The sequence below is a fragment of the Berghia stephanieae genome, chromosome 8, assembly GCF_034508935.2.
Source record: "Berghia stephanieae isolate SIO BIC M18660-M18661 chromosome 8, UCSD_Bste_1.3, whole genome shotgun sequence".
Lineage (NCBI taxonomy): Eukaryota > Metazoa > Mollusca > Gastropoda > Nudibranchia > Aeolidiidae > Berghia > Berghia stephanieae.
This window is the reverse complement of record NC_088367.1, coordinates 56,389,136-56,411,889: the sequence shown is the minus strand read 5'-3', so window position 1 is coordinate 56,411,889 and position 22,754 is coordinate 56,389,136. Positions and strand designations below refer to the sequence as shown.

The 22,754-nt window shown below is 35.6% G+C and overlaps 1 protein-coding gene across 8 annotated transcripts in view; it reads right to left on the bottom strand.

Annotated features, from left to right (window-relative positions):
- LOC144978910 (ATP-dependent RNA helicase DDX51-like) overlaps positions 1-22,754 on the bottom strand; it is a 33,338-nt gene that overhangs the window by 5,210 nt on the left and 5,374 nt on the right. For 6 of the 8 annotated variants that reach the window (XM_078925521.1, XM_078925518.1, XM_078925513.1 and 3 more), the window contains 14 exons: positions 20,272-20,466; positions 18,706-18,847; positions 17,183-17,328; positions 15,877-15,993; positions 12,372-12,433; positions 10,535-10,658; positions 9,901-10,040; positions 9,100-9,121; positions 8,299-8,458; positions 7,606-7,634; positions 6,847-6,962; positions 6,337-6,453; positions 1,218-1,383; positions 289-426 (listed from right to left, as the gene is read on the bottom strand). In XM_078925521.1, coding sequence (XP_078781647.1) covers positions 289-426; positions 1,218-1,383; positions 6,337-6,453; positions 6,847-6,962; positions 7,606-7,634; positions 8,299-8,458; positions 9,100-9,121; positions 9,901-10,040; positions 10,535-10,658; positions 12,372-12,433; positions 15,877-15,993; positions 17,183-17,328; positions 18,706-18,847; positions 20,272-20,427 — 1,635 coding nt within the window. In that variant the 5' untranslated portion in view covers positions 20,428-20,466. Of the gene's footprint in view, positions 1-288; positions 427-1,217; positions 1,384-6,336; positions 6,454-6,846; positions 6,963-7,605; positions 7,635-8,298; positions 8,459-9,099; positions 9,122-9,900; positions 10,041-10,534; positions 10,659-12,371; positions 12,434-15,876; positions 15,994-17,182; positions 17,329-18,705; positions 18,848-20,271; positions 20,680-22,754 lie in introns of all 8 variants that reach the window. The other 2 variants (XM_078925515.1, XM_078925517.1) reach the window with 2 other exon arrangements.

Below are 22,754 nucleotides of genomic sequence, written 5' to 3'. Positions count from 1 at the left end.
AAATGACACGTCTTTTTTTTAAATAAACATTACATTGAAATTATCTTCAATTCAGATTCATTAAATCTGTACAGCTGGCATGGATGGGCAAAGAATGTAAAATGCCTTACCCAAAGACACAACGCTGAGGACAAGAGTTTTCTCACCCTCATGATCACTGATTTTGCCCAACATCACTTACTTTTGTTAAAGAACAAAGCACCCTACTATTGAGCTACCTGAGCCACAAAATTTAAAAAACAAAATTTATTTTAAAATAACTTTTTAAAACCAAAACCAAAACCAAACCCGGAGTATCTTTGGTACGACTTTGAGAGCCTTGGTGTATCCTGGCACTAACGGTTCCAAATGTTTCTTTTTGACTGTCACCGTTTTGAGTCTGTCCCATCTCCCTGCTTCTGTCATCACCCTTTCAAAATCAGGCATCTGTAAACAAACCACTTGGCTTAATAATAATAATGATAATAATAATAATAATAATAATAATAATAATAATGATAAGAACAATAATGTTCAAGTGCAATTAGACCGTATGAATGTTAAAAATGCTAAAATACTTGAAATTAAACCATGTGCACAATCCTCAGCAAAATGCAAACAAACAATGAACGAAGATGTGTAAGAATTCACATTTTTTACATATGCAGGCCTAGAAGTGATTCAAGAAAATATTTTTCCCTGCTTTTCCCCGCTTTTTTCCAGGCTCTGGGGAGATTTTTAAGGAAGTATTTTCAAGCATGCTCATCAAATCTAGACCAGTTACCACTACCAGTAGTGTGTTCGATGAGGGATATACCGGCATCTGTGGGAAACCCTATTACAAATACAAGACAGACCTTGAATAGACAAAGCTCTCAAATTCTAAAAGAAATGGCTTATTGAATAATAAAATGAAACAGACAAAATTCTAAGCCGATCGTTCGCAGGTTGGGTAATGATTACGCGGAAGAATACATGTTGGGTTGTTGTTCACCTGGATTTTTCTCACAGTCTTTCCCCGGCCCAAGGCAATTTTCACCGATTTTCCCGACCTTTCTCGGTCGGGAATTTTCAAGATAAAATTCCCGGCTTTTCCTGGTGTTCCCGGTCCACTTTGAGGCCTGCATATGGCTGGCACCACTGCTCTCCTATAAAAATGTTTTTAAAAACTCAGCAGATGTAGAAAAATCTGCAAAATCTCCATCCTCCTAAAGATCTACCATTCACAACTCACTAACCTCCGTACTGTCGACTAGACTGATGGCCGTTCCAGACTTGTTGGCCCTTGCTGTACGGCCCACTCGATGAATGTATGTCGCAATATGAGGCGGCGTCTCATAGGAAACCACGTAATCAACGTTCGGGATGTCCATTCCTCGAGTCATAATGTCAGATGATATCAGGCTGTGGAATAAAAACACGGGGGAGGGGGGGAAAGGGGAAGAGTTAATATTTAACAGCCAAATTAGGAACCTGGAGCAAACAAGAACACATTTAAGTTACAATTTTTTCGATCCCTTCGAAAATTCAGAATTTTATTATATTGTGAGTTTAGTCTAAAGTAACTCAGATAGATAAACTGATGAAAACCCAATGATTAAAAAAAAACAGCTTTACAAAATAACCTAATACTGACGTCTAATTGTGTTAAAAACGACAATATACGATTTTTTGTTTTTAAGGGTTTTACGGCACTTGCAACACATTTAGGTCATATCATCATCATTGCCTTTTTCACCCTGGGTCAGGGTATAGGCCACAGACAAACAGTTTCCATCCTTCTCTATCCTGAGCCAACTTTTTTATCTCATTCCAGGTCTTACCACTTCTCTGTATATCAGCTTCTTTAATTCTTCTCCATGTTCCTCGTGGCCTTCCCCTTGATCTTCTGCCCTGAGGGTTCCAGTCCAATACTTTCTTTGTTATAGTTGAGTCATTCTTTCTAAGCGTGTGTCCAATCCACCTCCATCGTCTTCTTCCTATATCCTCTCCCACTGGTTTCTGCTGTGTTCTTTTCCATACTTCTTCATTTTTTATTCTATCCATCCATTTTATTCTGAGTAGCTTACGCATGCACCTGTTTACGAAAATCTGTACCCTCCTTATACATGCCTGTGATGCGTTCCAAGTTTCACATCCATACAGTAGGACAGACTTCACGTTTGAGTTGAAAAGTCTTAGCTTTAGTTGAAGGGAGATATCTTTAGTTCTCCAAACTCTGTTCAAAGATGTGAATGCAGCCTGTGCCTTTCCTATTCGTGCTTTCACCTCTGCTTCCGTGCCTCCATCCTTGTCAATTATACTTCCGAGATAGCAGAAAGTGTCTATATCTTCGAGTTCCTGATCTTTTACTTTGATCTGCTCCCTTTGACGCGTACCTATCCTCAAGACCTTTGATTTTGCAGGGTGAATTCTTAGACCAATTGATTCCGAGAGGCTGTTTATAATTGTGGTTTTTGCTTGCATCTGGTCCTGGGTGTGGGACAGAAGAGCCAGATCATCTGCAAAATCCAGATCATCCAACTGTGTCCAGGGGGTCCAATGTATCCCATTTCTTTGCCCTTTGGAGGTTTCCTTCATTAGCCAATCAATGGCAAGGATGAACAGGAATGGTGAGAGCAAGCATCCTGCTTGACACCAGTCTTAATTTCAAAGCTGTCAGTAAGCTGATCTTCCTGTACAACCCTGCAACTTGATCCTTCATACATTTCCTTAATGAGGTTTACTATCTTTTCAGGGAGTCCATAATGTGCCAGAATTTTCCACAATGTTGCTCTGTCAATACTGTCGAAAGCCTTTTCGTAATCCAGAAAGTTGACAATAAGAGGAGAGTTCCATTCTATAGACTGTTCTACTATGACTCGCAGAGAGGCAATCTGGTCGGTGGTTGAACGGTTTTTCCGAAAACCTGCCTGTTCGTCCCGCAGTTTAGCATCTGTTGCATTCTTAATTCTCTCTAAAATAATACGGTTGAAAACCTTTCCTGGGATAGAAAGAAGAGTGATGCCTCGATAATTATTACAATTACTGAGGTCCCCTTTCTTTGGAAGCTTGATAAGATGTCCTTCCTTCCAATCCTTTGGGAATATCCCGTCATTCCAGATTCTCTCAAATAGTGGGTGCAGGGCCTCAGCATTTCTTTTCGCATCAACTTTTAGAGCCTCCGGTGGAATCTGGTCTGGTCCAGCAGCTTTCCCCCTTTTCATCTTGTTGATGGCACCCACAATCTCTGCTATCGATGGTGGATCACAGCTAATTGGTAGCTCATTCCTTGCAGGCAAAATTTCTGGCTGGTTGTCTGGTGGTGGTCTGTTCAGAAGGCAGTTGAAATGTTCCCTCCATCGTTCAGATTGAGCCTCTTTTCCAAAAATAGTTTTCCCATCTTTGTCTTTGACTGGTACCTCTGGTTTCCATATTTTCCAGCAAGTGTCTTGGTAGTTTGATAAAGGATCCTCATGTGTCCTCCAGTCGCTGCTGCTTCTGCTTTCTCTGCAAGTCTGTTCATGAATGCTTCCTTGTCTTTTTTCACAGATCTTTTGACTTCCTTAGCTATGGCTCGATACTGCTCTTGTGCATCCAGTCTTGAAGCCCTTGTTCGGCTTGCATTCACTTGTTCCTTCCTCGTTCTCCTCTTTTCAATAAGGTCCAAGGTGGTTGGACTTATCCATTCTTTATGTTCCGATTTCTTTACCCCAATACCTCGTGGCAAGTTGTTATGTAGACTTCCTTGATCTTTGCCTAATGTGACTCTACATCTATGTCCTCCTCGAGCTCAGTAAGAGGTTGGAATCTATTACTCAATTGTAGTTTGAATTCCTCATTCTTTTCCCCATCAAGTGCATTCACCTCGAATTTTCTTCTTGTATGTGATCTGGCCCCGTGTTTTCTGAGTCGGAGCTTAAGCTTTGCCAATAGCAGGTGGTGGTCTGATCCAACATCTGCCCCTCTCCGTACTGTCACATCTTCCAATGAACGTCTGAATCTACGAGAGATACAAAAATGATCAATCTGATTCTCTGTCACACCATCTGGTGAGACCCAAGTTGCTTTGTGGATCCTCTTATGGGGGAACACTGATCCTCCAATCACCAAACTGTTGAATGCACAGAAATTTGCAAATCTCTCTCCATTATCATTCATTTCTCCATGCCATGACGTCCCATGATACCTTCATAGCCTACGTTATCCTGTCCCACTTTTGCATTAGCATCTCCCATCAATATGTTGATGTCTTTCCTTGGCAACTTGTCAATGACTTGTTGTAGCAGACCATAAAATGTATCTTTGTCCTCATCTGTTGCATCATTTGTTGGGGCATAGATCTGTACAATGTTCATGCTGATCTTCTTACTCTGTGTTGTAAAGGACGCCATGATGATCCTTTCTCCGCATTGTTCCCATCCTCTCAGTGACTTCTGGGCAAACTTGCTTAGAATTATTCCTACTCCCTGTGTATGAATCCCGTCCCCTCTCCCTGAATATAAAATCTTCTCCCCAGACTTGAGGTGTTTCTGACCGGATTGTATCCAGTGGGTTTCGCTTACTCCAAGTATATGCAGCCTGTATCTTCTCATCTCAGTCACAACTTGAGAGCTTTTTCCTGCTTCATACATGGTGCGAACGTTCCACGACGCAATTCGAATCTGCTTGTTTGGCGAAGACGTCATCGGGTCAGCAGAGTCCTTTCGGCTTTGTCTGTTGTCCTTCATAAATTCTGTAATTCCAGAAACTCTTCGGTCGCCCAAGCTAAAAAAAGGATTTAGTTTGTCTGTCTGTGTTTCTGTAACAATTTGAGTTTAACGGAAAGGGGTGTTAACCCTTTGCCAACCCCCAACCTGGAGGACCAGGTGACTCAAAGATGGGGGAATCACACACCATTAGTCGCCTTTTACGACACGATGGCTTGGCGTTGGGCTATTCTTGACCCTCTCAGTTGAGGGACCCCGGACACCACACGGGGTAGGTCATATCAGCGCCAGTAAAAAGGAAGAAAATTGGATAGTGAAAATATTCTAGATCTACAATTAAAAGGACTTGAGGAAAAGTAAGACAAAGGGGAGTTGTTGGTTCAACTAGCTAACAGATGTAGATTCCGAGAACACCACATCAATGTACTTAGTTTGAGATCACCTAAATGTATCACCCAGACACCAGTACAAGATCCCAGTAAGAGGAATACACTCAAATGCTTACATTATACATTCAAAATAATAAATATAACAGTACATAACAGAGAGATGATAAAAGGAAAAAAATCTCATCTCCCAAGACAATAATTATGCATTTGACTGTTTCCCTCCCAGCCAAGCACTACGGCCCGGTCAAGACCAGAGCAAAACCAAGTGACCTCATTCCAAGACAAAGACAAAGTAAATTGGAAAACAGATATAAGGGTGTAGAAGACACAGTAAATGCCACCCTGCCCACTATTGGAGGCCAGGAACCCCACCCAGAAAACGACCATATAGGCACAGCCTCAAAAAATAATAACATGGCTGCCAACTTTTCAAAATGCAAAAATGTATTATTATACGCGGCACGGCGTGGACGCCCAATTCATGTCTTAAAATGGCATATTTATTAATGTACTTAAGTACTAGAATGGTCAGAACTGTAATAATAAGAGAAGCTGGTGACAGAAGCAGATTACTGAGGCTTGGGCTTAACAGCCTCCTTTGTGGCTGTCTTTGCCCTCTTCAGGAACTCTGAGCTGAACTCACTGTCATAGCATGGAGTGCTATTAGACTTGACAATGAGAAGTCCTGAAAGCATGTCTGTGCTCAGGCTGCCCCTGAAGTCAGTCTTATTTTTCCTAATTTGACTGAAAATTCTCTCACACTCACAATTGCTGTGTGGGCTTGTGAGAAGGCCAAGCATGAAATATGACAGCTTTTTAAACTTCTTTTTCCCAAAAGAGTCTACAATCTTTGCCATTGTAAACCACTGCTCATCTGAGGACTGCACCAGGAAGTCTGAAGGAAAGTCCTCTACAGCATAAGCATTGAATTCAGACTCTAGTGAGTCAATGGCTGCATTGAAACTTTCACCCTCTTCCACCAGAAGTAGCACCTTGAATTTCTTGACAAAAAATTTTCTCCCAAGATAATTTTTATCAGATTTTCTTCTTTTTTTTTTTTTTTTTGGATTTTTTTTCTTTTTCTGGATTGGCCAATCGTACTAAGTACGATTTTATCGTACTGGTTGGCAGCTATGCAATAATCAAGAAAAAGAAACGATAATGATGGTAATGATAAAACTGAAGTAAGTGTGATTCCTGACCTAAGTGAATTTCCCGTTCCTGCCAATCAAATTACGACTCACCACAATAAAAAAAAAAAAAAAAAAGAATTGACTTACAGTTGAACTTTCCCGTCTTCAAATTCTTTAAGGATTCTCCTTCTTGTATTTGGGTGGATGTACGAGGTGAGTTGCTCTGCTTTGATACCAGGCATCTGTTTCATCACAAGATACAATCTGGTAGGCACGTATAATAATAAAAATGAATTATTACTATCACTGTTATTATAATTAATATTATTATTATTATTATTATTATTATTATTATTATTATTATTATTATTATTATTATGGTATCATTATGATTATCATTATCAGTATTATATTGTCATTATTGATATAATTGTTATTATCATTATCACTATTATTATTATATTATTATTATTATTATTATATTATTATTTTATTATTATTATTATTATTATTATTATTATTATATTATTATAATAATTTTATTGTCAATATTATTATTTTTCTTACTATTACTATTTTCTGACATCAAATAGAAATTTGTAAAAAAATGAACTAAATTTTCATTCGTCAGTAGAAATTCTGCCATGAATTAGTTACCTGTTCGTGGTCTCCACACTGTTGGTAAAACAAAGGACGTGCTGATACTTTTTTGTCAGCATAAAATGAAGAAGGATCAGTGGCTTCTCAGAGATTTCGCAATCCACGTAGCGTTCCTGAAAAGAAATAAAAGAATTTTAATCTGACATTAAAAATCAGTTTCGTCTGATGGTATGAGTTACAGTCAGAAGTTGTCGTGGGGATAAGTATTTATGGGGAATTAGCAAGGGGGTCCCAATAGCTCAGTTGGTAGAGCATTCGCTTCACACACTAAAGGGACTGAGATCAATCCCGGGTGCAGTGATTGGGTAGCCGGATCTGTTAGATCTGGTGGAAAGTACTTTGTGATAGACTTGTGTCCTATCCAAAGGGTAACAAGCAATTGATATTGTCTGTTTCACACTATAGAAATCGGGATAAACTTTGGCTCCATGTGCCTAATGGCTCTGAAGGACTACATAGACTCCAACTATACTGACAAAATCAGGAATGAGGAGCAGTGGGAGAGAAATAATCAGCAGAAAGTGGATGTTCTGGGTGGGGGTCTTTTGATATGACCTCCCGTAATAGGCAGGAGGTCACTTGCTGTATCTTCTATCCCCCTATCTGTGATTGAGTTGTTTTCTGTCTATGTCTTGGAATTGGATTACTTTTTGTTTAAATCTTAGTATATTTAACACATATTACACTCTATAACTTTACATTGCATTTGAAAAGAAAGCTTTTTCATTTAAATAAATTTTTCAAAGAATTTCTCACCTGCAGTTGTTCTGATATTGCACTTGTATCTGTGAAATCAGAATAAATATGTAAGATTATTAACAAAAACAAAAATAAACAAAAAATATTTTAAAAAAGAAAAAAGAAATATAAAGAACTGAATACATCTAGACTGTATTTGTATCACGTTTCAATAGAGTAGATGCTAATAACTGAGTTTGAAGACTAGATAATAAAATTTAATTTGCCACTTTCTTTTCCACAGTTTTGTTTTCTAAATATAGAAGAAAAGAAAAATCAGTTATAAATAAAAAGCTGGCATATTAAACTGGAACGGTAATTTTTCCAAGATGCATCATTATTTACTTTAAAACAGTAGTGATCGTTTTGCTTCGGATCCGCGGAAATCTGCGATTTTGGAGTCGGAGGAGGAATTTCCTCCTTTAAAAAAAAAACATTTCCCCCCAATCAAATGTACTAGCAGTGAAAGACTTGGTGTGTGGTGGAACAAAAAGGTGCAGTTTCCATGTCTCCACAAGATATCTAGAGTAACAATGATAGTTTAACATCTTAACTTGCTCTAAAATTGGTAATAAGTGCAGTAAAAAATATAGCTTAAAAGTGAATCGTTCAAAATTTTCCTCCTTTTTTTTTTGTCACCATCAGCACTGTTTAAAGAGAGAAAAAAAACAAACACATTGTTAGATGAGATGATAAAAAAAGAGTTCTAACCTGGATCAAACGCGTTTCCAGGGACTGCAAAAGCTCCATCAGATGTCTGAGTTACAGATCCCGGAGGTGTCACTGTGAACAGGAGCGGCAAAAACAAACTCATCTGCTCCAACATGTCGGGGTTCAGGCTTAGTGTGGCCGAAAAGAGAAGTTTCTGCATCTTTAAGGATTTTAAAGAAATAAAAAATTAATGATAATAATAATAATAATAATAATAGTAGTAGTAATAATAATAATAATAATAGTATTAATATAATATATATAATATAATAATAATAATAATAATAATAATAATAATAATAATAATAATAATAATAATAATAATAATAAATAATAATAATAATAATATATAATAATAATAATAATAATAATAATAATAATAATAATAATAATAATAATAATAATAATAATAATAATGATAAAAATAGTAATAGTAATAAAAATATTAAGAAGAAGAATAAGAATAAGAATAAGAATAAGAATAAGAATAAGAAGAAGAATAAGAATAAGAAGAAGAATAAGAAGAAGAAGAAGAAGAAGAAGAAGAAGAAGAAGAAGAAGAAGAAGAAGAAGAAGAAGAAGAAGAAGAAGAAGAAGAAGAAGAAGAAGAAGAAGAAGAAGAAGAAGAAGATCACATGGTTTCATTTTTTTTTTCCGCAATACTTTAAGAGTTTCAAGATATAAATTGTGTTTAATATTTGACCACAAGTGCAACATGTAGACATTAATACTGCAACTCCTGAAATAACTCCCATTCAATACCCTTTTTTGAAAAATAAGACAATAAAATAAAATACTTACATGCATTGTTCCTCGTCTACAGCTGCGAAAATTAGAAGGGGGGGGGGGGGGGGGGGGGAAGAGGGGCAAGGGGGAAATGTTTTGTAAAACTTAATAACAACAAAGATAACCCAGACAAATAGATAGGAAGAAGATAAAAGTCAACCAGAAAAAAAACGACGGCAAAAGTCAGATGTCTCCCATTCCTGAGGTTTAAAACAACAAAGAGAAATTTTTTTTTTTTTTATATGTACATACGTTAATAATAATTTAAAATAAATGAAGTGAGCAGGGAAGTGTCAGAAGACAATAGAGAATAAAAACGTTTGCTGTGATAGGGAGTTAAACCTAGGACCCTACTGTTTCTGCACCTCCGGCTGTCTACAAGAGGGACGTTCCACAATCAATGCTAAGCACCACTCAACAAAAAAAAAGAAGAAAAAAAGTGGTATGAAACATATGCATCTATCTTGACTCCCTCTAACAACTCCTTGAGGTCATGGGGTCAACACGTAAACACCAAGAAAGTTAATTGCCTCTATTCACTTCATTTCTCGATAATTCATCAACATTTCAATTTTTAAAAATTCTGGTCAAAATGGAAAAAAAAAAAAAATGAACAAAAAAACCGCTTAAACAATGGGGAAAAAAATATTAAAAAATAACAAGACAAACAAAAGAAAGAAAGAAAAACTCAAAACAAACAAGATAACAAAAAGCAAATGGATGTTTTGTCAAAGTATCTCAGACTGTTGCTAAATAAAAGTGCTGATTATGCTAAACAAAACTGCTTTCCAATTCCAACACGAAATGAGAACATACCTGGCTATTGTCAGGCCAGCTTGTCTGGAGCGAACGTATGGTGAGAACACGTCTGGTTTGGCTGTGTAGGCCGCCTTCTCCACTTTACTCAGCCAGTTGTCATTGATGTCGGTCATCAACCGATCTGCTTCATCAACCACCTGGTTAGTGGACAGATTTTAATGTGTAAAAAAAAAAATTAATCAACACTGGCTTGCTTTAAAAGTCATCTTTAAAAAATTATCATAATTGTAAACAATGCAGTTTTTAGACTATGGCTGGACAAAGAATATAAGTAATAGAAATCAATAATTTCACAATTTGCCTCCCGCAGAGGGTCCCAGTAGCTCAGTTGGTAGAGCACTCGCTTCACAATCAAAGGGACCGAGATCAATCCCAGGTGCAGTCGACATTTTTTTTTCTGACCCTCCTGTCCACCCAGCAGCGATTGGGTAGCTGGGCCCATTAGACCAGGCTGAAAATACTTTGCAATAGACTAGCGTCCTATCCAAAGGGTACCAAGCAATTGCTATTGTCCATTTCACATTATAGAAACTAGGATAAACTCCAACTCCATGGGCCAATGGCTCTGAAGGCCTACATTCTTTTTGCCTCCTGCCATAATCTAAACCGTAAAACCTACTTCTAAACTTACCAGGTATCGGAGATGAGAGAGATCAAAGCCCTCTGTCCTGTCGATGTGGTCAAGTAGTCTCCCTTTGGTGGTCACAACAATGTCCACATCAGATCTCCATTCTTCTGATGGATTTGCCTCTGATCTAAAGATTTGGATTCAAAAACGAAAAGTCAAGACATGTCTTCAAACCTGTCTAGGCCATAGTCTAAAAAAACTGCATTATTTGCAATTTGGCTTTAAAAGAAATTAAAATATATCCATATTAAATCTGTTTAAGTGACAGGCATGCAGACGCCAGTGGATGTCAGTAAGTGTTATTTGTGTTTGTCTCTCTCTGACAACTTGAGGAATTCTGACAGTTTTGAGAAATTTACTTGTCAAATAGAAAACATTTCTATCACAGGAGGACATAATCAATGTGATACAGAGCCAAAATCTAACACTCTCCCAAAAACACACAAATGTTGCATCTATCTTTGAAGCTCCATCAGTATGGATTGGATTGGAGTTCACACATATGAAAACTGTATAAACCTTTCTGACCATCAGCATCAATCTGGTATTAAGGCAGAACAAGTATATCTGTCCGTTCATTGAACGATAATAATAACTCGATCAGTTTGAAATTTATGATTCAAGTGTTGAATAAAATTTGAACTCAGTTTCTTTTGTCTTAATTGACAATAAATTCGTAAGAGAACTCCACGGAGCTTTTTATTTGGGCACAGAGAGATACTTTCTGCATTTGATCTTATATATTTGGCTCACTATCGTAGAACTCGTTCCCAATGTTAAGAGTAGAAAATGGTTTACATAAATCAATGCAAATACTCCAATCCCATTGTCATACTCGCTAACTGGAAGGTTGACACAAACCAATGTGCTAAAAATGATGGCATTTGTTTTCGATAGGATTTGACTAAGCAAATTTGATTTTTTGATCAAACATCACGATGTCTAATCAATCTCATAATAAAGAAAAACCATCAACATGGCAATTGTAAACACCATGCAAAATTTGGTGACGATTGGTCTAGTGGTTTTGGAATCTTGGTGTTAAAAAAAAACCCATTCGCTTAATATATAATAAGATAAATGATGTTTTGTTTTTGTTTTTAAGGGTTTTACGGTGCTTGCAACACATTTAGGTTATATCAGCGCCAGTAAAAAGGAAGAAAATGGGATAGTAAAAAGTTCTAGAATTACAGTTAAAGCACCCAAGATAAAGTAAGACGTAGGGGAACTGGAAACAAATAGGGATCAGATGTAGATTCTAAGAGCATACTTTGTTTGAGATCACCTGTAAGTCTCATCCGGACACAAGCACAAAATCCAACAAAGAGGAATACACTCAAATGCTTACATTATACATTAAAAATAACTAACATAGTAATACATAACAGAGAGATGATTTAGAAGGAAAAAAATATCATCTCCCAAAACAATAAATATGCATTTGACTGCTTCCCTCTCAGCCAGGGTATCCGGTCAGGGCCAGGACAAAACCAAGTAATCTCATTCCAAGACAAAGACAGAAAGCTCGTTGGAAAACAGACACAGGGGGATAGAAGACACAGTATGCACCTCCCTGCCCACTATGGGAGGTCAGGATCCCCACCCAGAAAGATAAAAGAGTCAAAATAGCTAGAAATAGGAAATATACGGGGTTTTTTTGTAATTTATAAATTTTGTTACAGGATGAAAGCTCACCCTACTCAATGAAGGCATCTGACATAATGACATTTTGAGGCGAAGGGTTACATATTTGCAAATTTTCCATCCAAAATGCTGTGTCCATTTACCTTGAGCATGGATATATAGATTTTTATTTAAAAAAGGATTTTGCTACTATTACCTTTCTCTTAACAGTTGCTTTTGCTCTGACTGGAAACTAGTCTTTCCACCCAACAAGCAAACCTAGAATTAAAATAATAATAACATTAATAATAATAATAATAATAATAAATAATAATAATAATAATAATAATATAATAATAATAATAAAATAATAATAATAATAATAATAATATTATAATAAATAATTAGAATTATGCACAATATAATATAATATATATATTGTATAAATACATATTAGATATCTATAATATTATATATATATATATATATATATATATATATATATATATATATATATATATATATATATATATATATATATATGCAAATGTACAAACATGTAAAAATATACAACCAAGAACCAACAGCAACACCTTATATATTAATTTAAAAATTTGAGAGTGCATATTTAAAAGATAGTATTTAATTTAAATCACAGTTCGGCGTTAAAAATTCGAACATCATGTGGCAAAAATGAATTAAGGTGACGTGTTGTCTTTGTTTTTATAGATATAAGGCGACGGCTCCTCATGGAGAACTTAATATATTTGCGAAGGGGGTGATCGCCATCCTTCATAACTTTCTGCATTTTACTTAGAACAAAATCTCTTGAACAGTTCTTCCACATTGGAAATTGGGTGAGTATAACTCCTGGCTTTATCAATTATCCGATCAATTTTCTTAATGTCGCAAATACTGGCATTTCCACACCATGCTGTAATACAAAAAATAATAACGGTCTCCAAAACAGATCTATAAAAAAGGGTGCATAACGTTTTGTCTATGTTTCTGAAAGTTTCCAAATAAAATACATTCTTTTGTTCAATTTAGAGATAACAGCATTGGTTTGTAAATCCCACTGCAATTTATTGTCAATTAAAATACCCAAATATTTGTAAACCGAAACTTGCTCAACAGCTTGATTTTTAATTTTGAGCGGACTGATGGAATTTGTGTTCTTTATAAAATCAAAAATCATTTCGTTGGTTTTTCCTACATTGAATTTCAGGAAGTTATCTTCACACCAACCAACAAATCTGTCGATCTCAGATCTGTATGCGGTTTCATCATCTTTAAATATTAACCCTTAAGGGCAGTGTCATCAGCAAATTTCAAAATTGGGACCAAGTCACTTGTACAGTCATTTGTGTAAACCGTAATAATAATAATAATAATAATAATAATAATAATAATAATAATAATAATAATAATAATAATAATAATAATAATAATAATAATAATAATAATAAAGACAAGTATTGTAAATCCTGGATCGTTCAAGATATTCGAAAGTTTTGTCAAATATGTTCCTCTATCACTGCATTTGGAATCATTTTTCAGTTAGGCGTAGAATAGAAGTACTGAAACAAATGTTCTACGTCGTCTTCCAACGTATCAATGAGGCCATCTATTCCAATAAAATAGCAATACAGATACATAACAGCCAACTATTTTTTGTTTGTTTTGTTTTGTTTTTGTTTTAAGGGTTTTACAGCGATTGCTATCACAATTAAGTCATATCAGCACCAGTAAAAAGGATGAAAATTGGATAGTAAAAACATTTTAGACGTATAATTAAAAGGACTTGAGAAAAAGTAAGACAAAGGGGAAACGGTACAAATAGGGAACAGATGTAGAGTCGGAGAGCACACTATCAGTGGACTTAGTTTGAGGGTAGCAAACAATTGCTAATATTGTCCGTTTCAAAGAACTAAAATAGTAAATGACCAGAATCATCCACTAAGACCATCAGTTATTATGTCAGGAAGGAGTGGTCACCCTTTCTCTATTTCAACGAAAAAAGAGAGACACTGAAAATCTTTTCTGCCGTCCAGTATTAGGCTTTATAACAACAAGCAATAATCATTTTATTTAAGTATTTCGCATTTTTACTTTTTAAAAATGTAAATATTAATTTATTAATTTATTTGTTTTGCAATCTTTTCAATTTTCAAACTATAGTTACAATTTTAACTATTTTACAGTGCTGAAATTATTCATATTATAAAGCGCAACTCTGGTTATGGAGCTGCTCATTTTTTATATATACATCATATTTCCATTGTATTTTTATCTTATTGTGTAAATTATAACACATCTGTACAAACAAATTTCCTTTTTGGGATGCAATAAAGTATTATTATTATTATTATTATTATTATTATTATTATTATTATTATTATTATTATGCTATAGAAAGAAACTGTGATAAACTTCAGCTCTATGGGCCCAATGAATGGCTCTGCAGGACTACTTTGTATACAGATTACAGCAGTGACTTGGATCTGGAGCAAAGTTGCATGAGGCACTATTTGTGTTTACTGTCGCAACTGATTAAAAACATGCATTGATGAACTTCAATGAATACTAAACTAAGCTGACCTTTAGCTGGGTCTCTTCACAATACATGTGTGTCCCTGACTTAATCAGTCGCATGGTGAAAATTGTTGTTTTGCGTTTTTGTAGTTGCATTTTTTAAAAGAAGCTCAATGTCTCCTGAGTACTTTAATCCTTATTTGAAGCAAATCGGGTGATTTTACATGAATTTATGGTCCAATGTATGGGCTAGGGTGTGAAACCCTAATTTTGAGAAAATGGTTTTCAAAGTTGACAAGAGTTGATATTAAGTATAATAATTACCTTCATAAAAAAATTAAAATAAAATATTTAGGAGTAGAATTCAATTAAAGTATTTCATTAATATGTAGAAAAAAGTTTGATTTAATGATTTTTGATGAGAACTCATTTTCCATAAAAATTTACCTCTTGACTAAAATTGTCAGTATCTCTGTTTGAAGATTTTCACCATGCGACAGATTATCTCAAGGACGCCCACATATTTGATGAAAACGTTATATAAACACTATTTGTGTTTACCAACGTAACTGATCAGTAAGAATGAAAAACATGCATCGAACTTCAATGAATACAAAACTAAACCGACCTTTAGCTGCGTCGCTTCACAATTTGATGAAAACACGATTTGTGTTTACCATCGTAACTGAACAGTAAGAATGAAAAACATGCATCAAACTTCAATGAATACAAAACTAAACTGACCTTTAGGTGGGTCCCTTCACAGTATTTGATGAAAACGCTATGAAAACACGATTTGTGTTTACCATTGCTACTGAACAGCCTGTCATCTGCATTTTTTGCGGCGCAAATGGCAATTTGCGTCCGCAAATATCAGGGCGATCCGCAAATTTTGGCAAATTTCCCAAAATTGGCAAATCGTGGCAAATTTTGGGAAAATTGGCAAATCGAGTGGCAAATTTTTTGGGGAAAAAAAGAAGCGAAAACAAAATAACCAAAAAACTTGAGAAATGTTGCAGCTTTGCCTGGGCCCGAACCAAGGGAAGCTAATCTCTACGGATAATGATCCTTTCCGAACCAAATTTCTTGGCAAATTTTGGGTCCCAATTTGGCAAAAAATGCAGATGACAGAACAGTAAGAATGAAACACGTGCATCAAACTTCAATGAATCCAAAACTAAACTAACCTTTAGCTGGGTCCCTTCACAGTATTTGGTGAAAACGCTGTAGACCTGCTTTGCCAGATCCTTGACAGGGAGGATGACCAAGGCCCTTACTCGAGGTACCACTCTGTTTTTTAAAGCCTGATTGAAAACAATACAAAACAAGACATTCATCAAAAGATATTTCAAGGTTTATTTGTTTTGTTTTGTTTTTGTGTGTGTGTGTGTGTGTGTGTGTGTGTGAACAAGAGAACTTGAACTTGAGTTTTTATATAGCCCAATATCCACTAAACGTGCTCAAAGCGCTTTACAAAGGGTGCCTGGCCAACAGCAACACATAACATGTAGGACAAAACATGACACTGTTAGGCAATATTACAATTTTTTGTTTCTGACAGAGACAAAGCTGTACACGGCCAGGTACCTACTCATTTTGCACCTGAGTACGGTGAAAGAATGTGAGTAAAAAAGCATTTTCCAAACTGAACTATGAACGGAGCGAGGCTTGAACTCAGGACCTTTCAATCTAAAAGCGAGTGTCATACACAGGACCACATAGCAGCACTGTGCTCAAGTCCTGATTTTTTCCCCTTGTACTTATATATCATTAGTAATTTTTTTTCATGTAACATATTATAATAACAAGATACATTTTAGTGAAAACCCTATATTATAGCAACACCTATATGGCAGGAATCAATCACTTCAAATTGACGATCAAGTCAAAATTTCTGGTCCAAAGAAAATGCGCTCTTTTTTACCACAATGAAATAGCATTCTCTTAGCAAAACAGTATACCTGATTGGCCAACCAATGATATCCACTCCCCTGAAGGCTGGTTGTCATGTTGGCAAGTCACAGCTCTATCAACCAACTCATTCTGATCATATTGACTTTAAATCTAAATCCAGTTATTCTGCAGATAGTTCATAATACCATATTGATGCAATGAGTCACAATTGAAAAATAAGCAGAAGTAATCCTTTTCTTTTTTTGTGTGTGCGGCTATGTGGTCTAGTGGTATGACACTCGCTTTCAGATCGGAAGGTCCTGGGTTTGTGGCTCGCTGGGCGCATAGTTGAGTCCTTGGAGAAGACTCTTTACTCACATTCTATCACCGTATTCAGGTGTAAAATGGGTTCTTGGCTGTTAACAGTATTGTCCCAGTCAGAAAAAATTGTAACATTGCCTAACAGGTGTCATGTCCCGTCCTAATTGTTACATGTTGCTGTTGGCCAGGGACCCCTTGTAAAGCGCTTTGAGCACATTTACTGGATATTGCGCTTTATAAAAAGCTCACTTTTTTCCTTTTCTTTTTTTTTTTTTTTACCTGAATGATAGGCAGGACAAATGTGAGGGTTTTCCCACTTCCTGTTGGAGCGGATACACAGACATCGCGAGGTCTAAATCCTGCATCGCCTGCATACAGACCACAACGACACTGGGCTAACAACTCTGGAATGACTGTCCACTGCACTGTTGTAGGAAATAAAAAACATAAATGAAAATCAATTTATCATCTCATTTATCATCTAGATTGGTGAATAAAAAGTATAAAAAAGAAAGAAGTCCTTCAGAACCAAGGCCGATGAAGCTGGAGTTTACCCCAGTTTTTATAGTTTAAAACAGAGAATAGAAACTGCTTGTTAGCCTTTGGATAGGATACCAACCAGTGTTACCTTGGGATAGAAATACTGACTCTATTGCATAGTACTTTTCAACAGATCTTATACTTATACACCCAACTACCTGATCACTGCTGGGTGGACAGAAGGGAAAGGAAAAAATCTTCAACTCCACTCCTATTGATCTTGCTCCCTTTACGTGTAAATTGAGTGGCCTACCAACTGAACTATCAAAACCCCCACTTTTTAAGAAAAAAAAAATAATAATAATAATTCGAATCTGAAAGACAATAATATGGATTAGTCAATTCTGGCTTTAAAAAAAATATTTTAGTATTAGGTCTGAAACACAACATTTATCTTCTTGGCAATACAGACCAGCGCCATACAGGAACATTAAATCCTTGCATCAGTGCTGATGGTGACAAAAAGTTAAAAAGGAAGAAAATTTTGAACGACTGCCTTTGACTTTAAGCCCCATTTATTACTGCATCAAACCCCACTTTTAGAGCAAATGAAATGACAAACTATCCTTGATACTCTAGCTAATTTCTGGAAACATCTGTTTGTTCCCCGCACATCAACTCTCCCACTGCTAGTACATTGAATATGGAAAATATTTTTTTTTTTTAAAAAGAGGAAATTCTTCCTCTGACTCCAAAATCGCAGATTTCCGCCAATCCGAGGAAACCATTGGAAATGGTACTTTTTTTTGTTTTTTGAGCAAATCTGAATTTAAAATTGAATAATCTATATTTGTTTAACCAGTGGTGGTGAAAAAAAGTAAAAAAGGAGGAAAATTTTGAATGAACACCTTTAAGCCCAATATTTACTTGTATTAACCCAAGCTTGTACAGCAATTGAGATGATTAACTAATACTATCATTGATAATTCAGCCAACTTCTGGAGGGTAGAAAACTGCACCTGTTAGTTGTTGCAACACACATCAAGCCTCTCACTGTCAACATAATAAAGGGATTTTTTAATATTTATTTTTTAAAGGAGGGAACTCTTCCTCTGGCTTCAAAACCACGGATTTCCGCAGATCTGAGGAAAACCATCGGCACTGTTTAACATATGAATTTCCATTGTGGTAGTAGCAGTAGTGGTATATCTACAGCAGCAGATGATGATGATGACAATGATGATGGTAAAAATCTCTTCAAATTTTTTATTATTTTTTTTTTGGATAAAGATGATGAAAATTTTATATACAAGAATCGCTACCTGGAAAGCATTGCGTTATTCCATTTTCATGCAACTTTTCGACCAGACCTTCATCCAGTTCTCGAAGGTCTGTAAATTGTTTGACATCTCTACTTGTAATCACTTTGGGGTACTGTAACCAATTGGGTAGAATTCTTTGAATCTGTAATATTTGAGAACAAAACATCCATATTACAACTTATTTAAATCCAAAGAATCTTGAAAAAAATGCTTTGAGAGTGAGGGGGTCAAAAATCATATGTTTTGAGAGTATGTTTCAAAAACTTGCTGACAATAATTATGACTCATCTTTTTTAAATCAAACTTTATCTATACCAAAAATGTGATGCTTTAAGTTAAAGACAAAGAGAAAGGAAGGGATTAAGAAAGAGAAAAAAAAGGCTTGGCAATAGAGTATAGAGCCGTTGAGACTTAAAAAAAAAAAAGAAACAAGCAAAAATAAAAAATAAAAATTGAGCTTCTATTATAATGCAATGCCGACTGAAAATGCTCAAAGTGCTTTACAAAGAGAGATAGATGTAGCAATGCTCAAAGTGCTTTACAAAGAGAGATAGATGTAGCAATGCTCAAAGTGCTTTACAAAGAGAGATAGATGTAGCAATGCTCAAAGTGCTTTACAAAGAGAGATAGATGTAGCAATGCTCAAAGTGCTTTAAAAGAGAGATAGATGTAGCAATGCTCAAAGTGCTTTACAAAGAGAGATAGATGTAGCAATGCTCAAAGTGCTTTACAAAGAGAGATAGATGTAGCAATGCTCAAAGTGCTTTACAAAGAGAGATAGATGTAGCAATGCTCAAAGTGCTTTACAAAGAGAGATAGATGTAGCAATGCTCAAAGTGCTTTACAAAGAGAGATAGATGTAGCAATGCTCAAAGTGCTTTACAAAGAGAGATAGATGTAGCAATGCTCAAAGTGCTTTACAAAGAGAGATGATGTAGCAATGCTCAAAGTGTACAAAGAGAGATAGATGTAGCAATGCTCAAAGTGCTTTACAAAGAGAGATAGATGTAGCAATGCTCAAAGTGCTTTACAAAGAGAGATAGATGTAGCAATGCTCAAAGTGCTTTACAAAGAGAGATAGATGTAGCAATGCTCAAAGTGCTTTACAAAGAGAGATAGATGTAGCAATGCTCAAAGTGCTTTACAAAGAGAGATAGATGTAGCAATGCTCAAAGTGCTTTACAAAGAGAGATAGATGTAGCAATGCTCAAAGTGCTTTACAAAGAGAGATAGATGTAGCAATGCTCCTAACAGTTGAAAAAAAAAAAAAATCTGAAATGTTTTGGCTGCAGCCACCTTCCCCTCCACCCCAGATGCTGAAAGTTGTGTAAAATGATGGATGATTTAAAGCATTGAGTGAAATAAAATAAATCATAAAATTTTAACATTTTGAAATGTAAGAAACAAAACTAAATAATTATTCCCTCAAAATTGGAATTTTTTTCCACTTAACCTTCAAAGTTCAGCATCTGCCTCACCACAATTTGATATCACTTCGAGTTTGAGATGTCTGGTTACACATATATTTAATTTCAAAATTTTAAAACGAATCTTAAAAAATCTTACCGCCTTTCTCTCTGGTGCTTTGTGGTCTCCTAGAACAGCAAAATTTGGAGTCATTGGTTCTTCTCCGTGATCATCGTAGCCGTTGTCCATTTCATCATCGCCTTCATCTTCCATAGGTTCAACCTCTTGATGCCCATCTTGCAAGGGATCGCCCATTTTGTAACTGATTGTTTTTCACTGCATCTAATTTTTCAACTGTTCAGAAATGAGTTAGCTATGAGTATGAGCACGTTTCACAGACGCTTGGAAATATTAACACTTATTTAAGAGTGAGACAGCTAGGACAATCACAATGCTAGCTAGATATGGCAATGAAAATTTCAGTCAATGGAAGAACAGTTTTGATAAGGTCATTATTTTGGTCAATAGAGTTACTTATAAAAAGGAAAACATCTGTATGTCTTGCCCCTTTAAAACAAATATCGATTAACATTAAAATTGAAACAATCCAATTAAAAGCCATTTAAGGCAAAACTTTTTTTAAAAGGCAGCGTCTACGTACACGATAACCGGGCACCTAGCCTCCGTATCTACGTACACGGTAACTCCGGTAACTGGTTTGCCGCTACAATACAAGCTATGGATGGACCTCGCTCTGCATGTGTATGTGTGTTATTTTTTTTTTAATCAAACAACACAATATAACCCATTAAAGGCGAGATTCAAGGTTACCATGTATGTTACTGTTACCGTGTACGTAGATCCTGAGGCTAGGTGCCCGGCTGGTAACGAAAATAATGATACCAAGATATCTGCGATATTCCTCTTTATAACGAAGTTATGCATCTTTAATTGAACCCCCCTAAAACTTAGAAAAAGCAAACGGCAATTTCCAGTCATAACTTTCTTATGGGCGAGTTGGGTCACAATTTGACTCCCACTGCTGCTGCTCACTAAACTGCCTAAAGTTACCGTGTGCATAGACACTCCGTTTTAAAAAACAACATATTTATCTTCGAGAAAGATATGATCAAATATCTCCAAAGGACAGGTGGGTCTGTAAGACAGTGGATAAGTAAGCTGCTGTTAGGTTCTATCCTGGAAGATTTTGGCTTCAATAACTCAATTTCACATTGGATTTCACATAATCACTTGGGCATTATTTCTTCACAGTATCTGAATGGTTCTGGTATCATTTTAAAGAGCAGAAATCAAACTTTCCATTAATGTGATTGAAATTAATGTAGGCATAAACGTCAAAAATTATAATTTTATAAAAATTACGTCATTTTAAAAACTTCTCTAATTTTATTCAAAATTTAGATAGCAAAAAAAACCCCAAAAAACAGGCATCGAGTTAATTCATTTATCTTTGTCTATGGGAAATTCCACGGGTAACGGACTGACAAATCAGACCAAAAATGCTTACACTTCGTGCTCTGAAATGCAATGTATTTATTGTATGGAGCTAATATTTCCCATGGACATGTATCATGTCCACCCTTATCGTATATCAAAAGAATAAAGATGAATCTTTATCAACTTGAATTTTTTTTACATTATAATGTTGGTAACGGACTGACATCAGAAAATCCATCTTTTTCAATTTTATATGTAGATGGATCAAACTTTCTGAAGTTAAACCTTCCAGTAACAAATAAGTTCTTTTATAGTAACCACGAGATGTTGTTCTACAACCCACTAGCAATATTTAAAAGATTGTCCAAAATTTGAATCTGCAGACTTTGAAAAAGTGTCGGTAACGGACTGACAAATGGATGGAATTTTATTACTCAGAATAACGGTTACTACATAAAATCCAGAGCAAAGAACAAATTATGTAATTATGAGCAACACTGAATACCCAGTGTGATTGATCAAACCAACACTCTTCCTTATATGGATGTCAAGATACATTGGGCATGATGAGTAACTCGATGGGTGACATCTGATTACCTCAATCCCAACTTTGCTTTTGAAAAAAATAAATAATGAAATAATGATTCGTGGAGTTTAAATCTATTCTGTCAAAGCCAAACGGGAATTTTATTTCAACTATGAAATTAAATTATCAAAAAGAAAGAAAAAAATGTAGATAAAAAAGGACTTGAAAACTGGGGAATGTTTAACATTCTTTTGGTACTTATTTTTGAAGCTTAATTTTTATTCTGTATTTCATCTTGATTCCTCAAGATTAGGAATTGTCAATAGGCCATGACTGTCACTGCTCACTGCAAACTGGTCGATAGTATTGGCAGTCAATCTCTTCCTCATCTGCACTTGACCAGAAAGCCAGTTATATAAGATCTGAGAAAGATCTTCAAAAATAATCATTTGGACCATTTTATCCTTGATTGTTACAATTTTCATATGCAGATTGTGGGATTTCTCTTAGAAGTACATTCTGAGGTTCTGAGGGAGCAAAATAAACTTAAGCCAATTTTGATTCCTGGATGAAATTCACTAACAATAGACACTCTCTTTCAGGTTTTTTTACACGAAACTTTTTTGAATTTTCATCCTTTCTCTTTTTTCATCTCTCA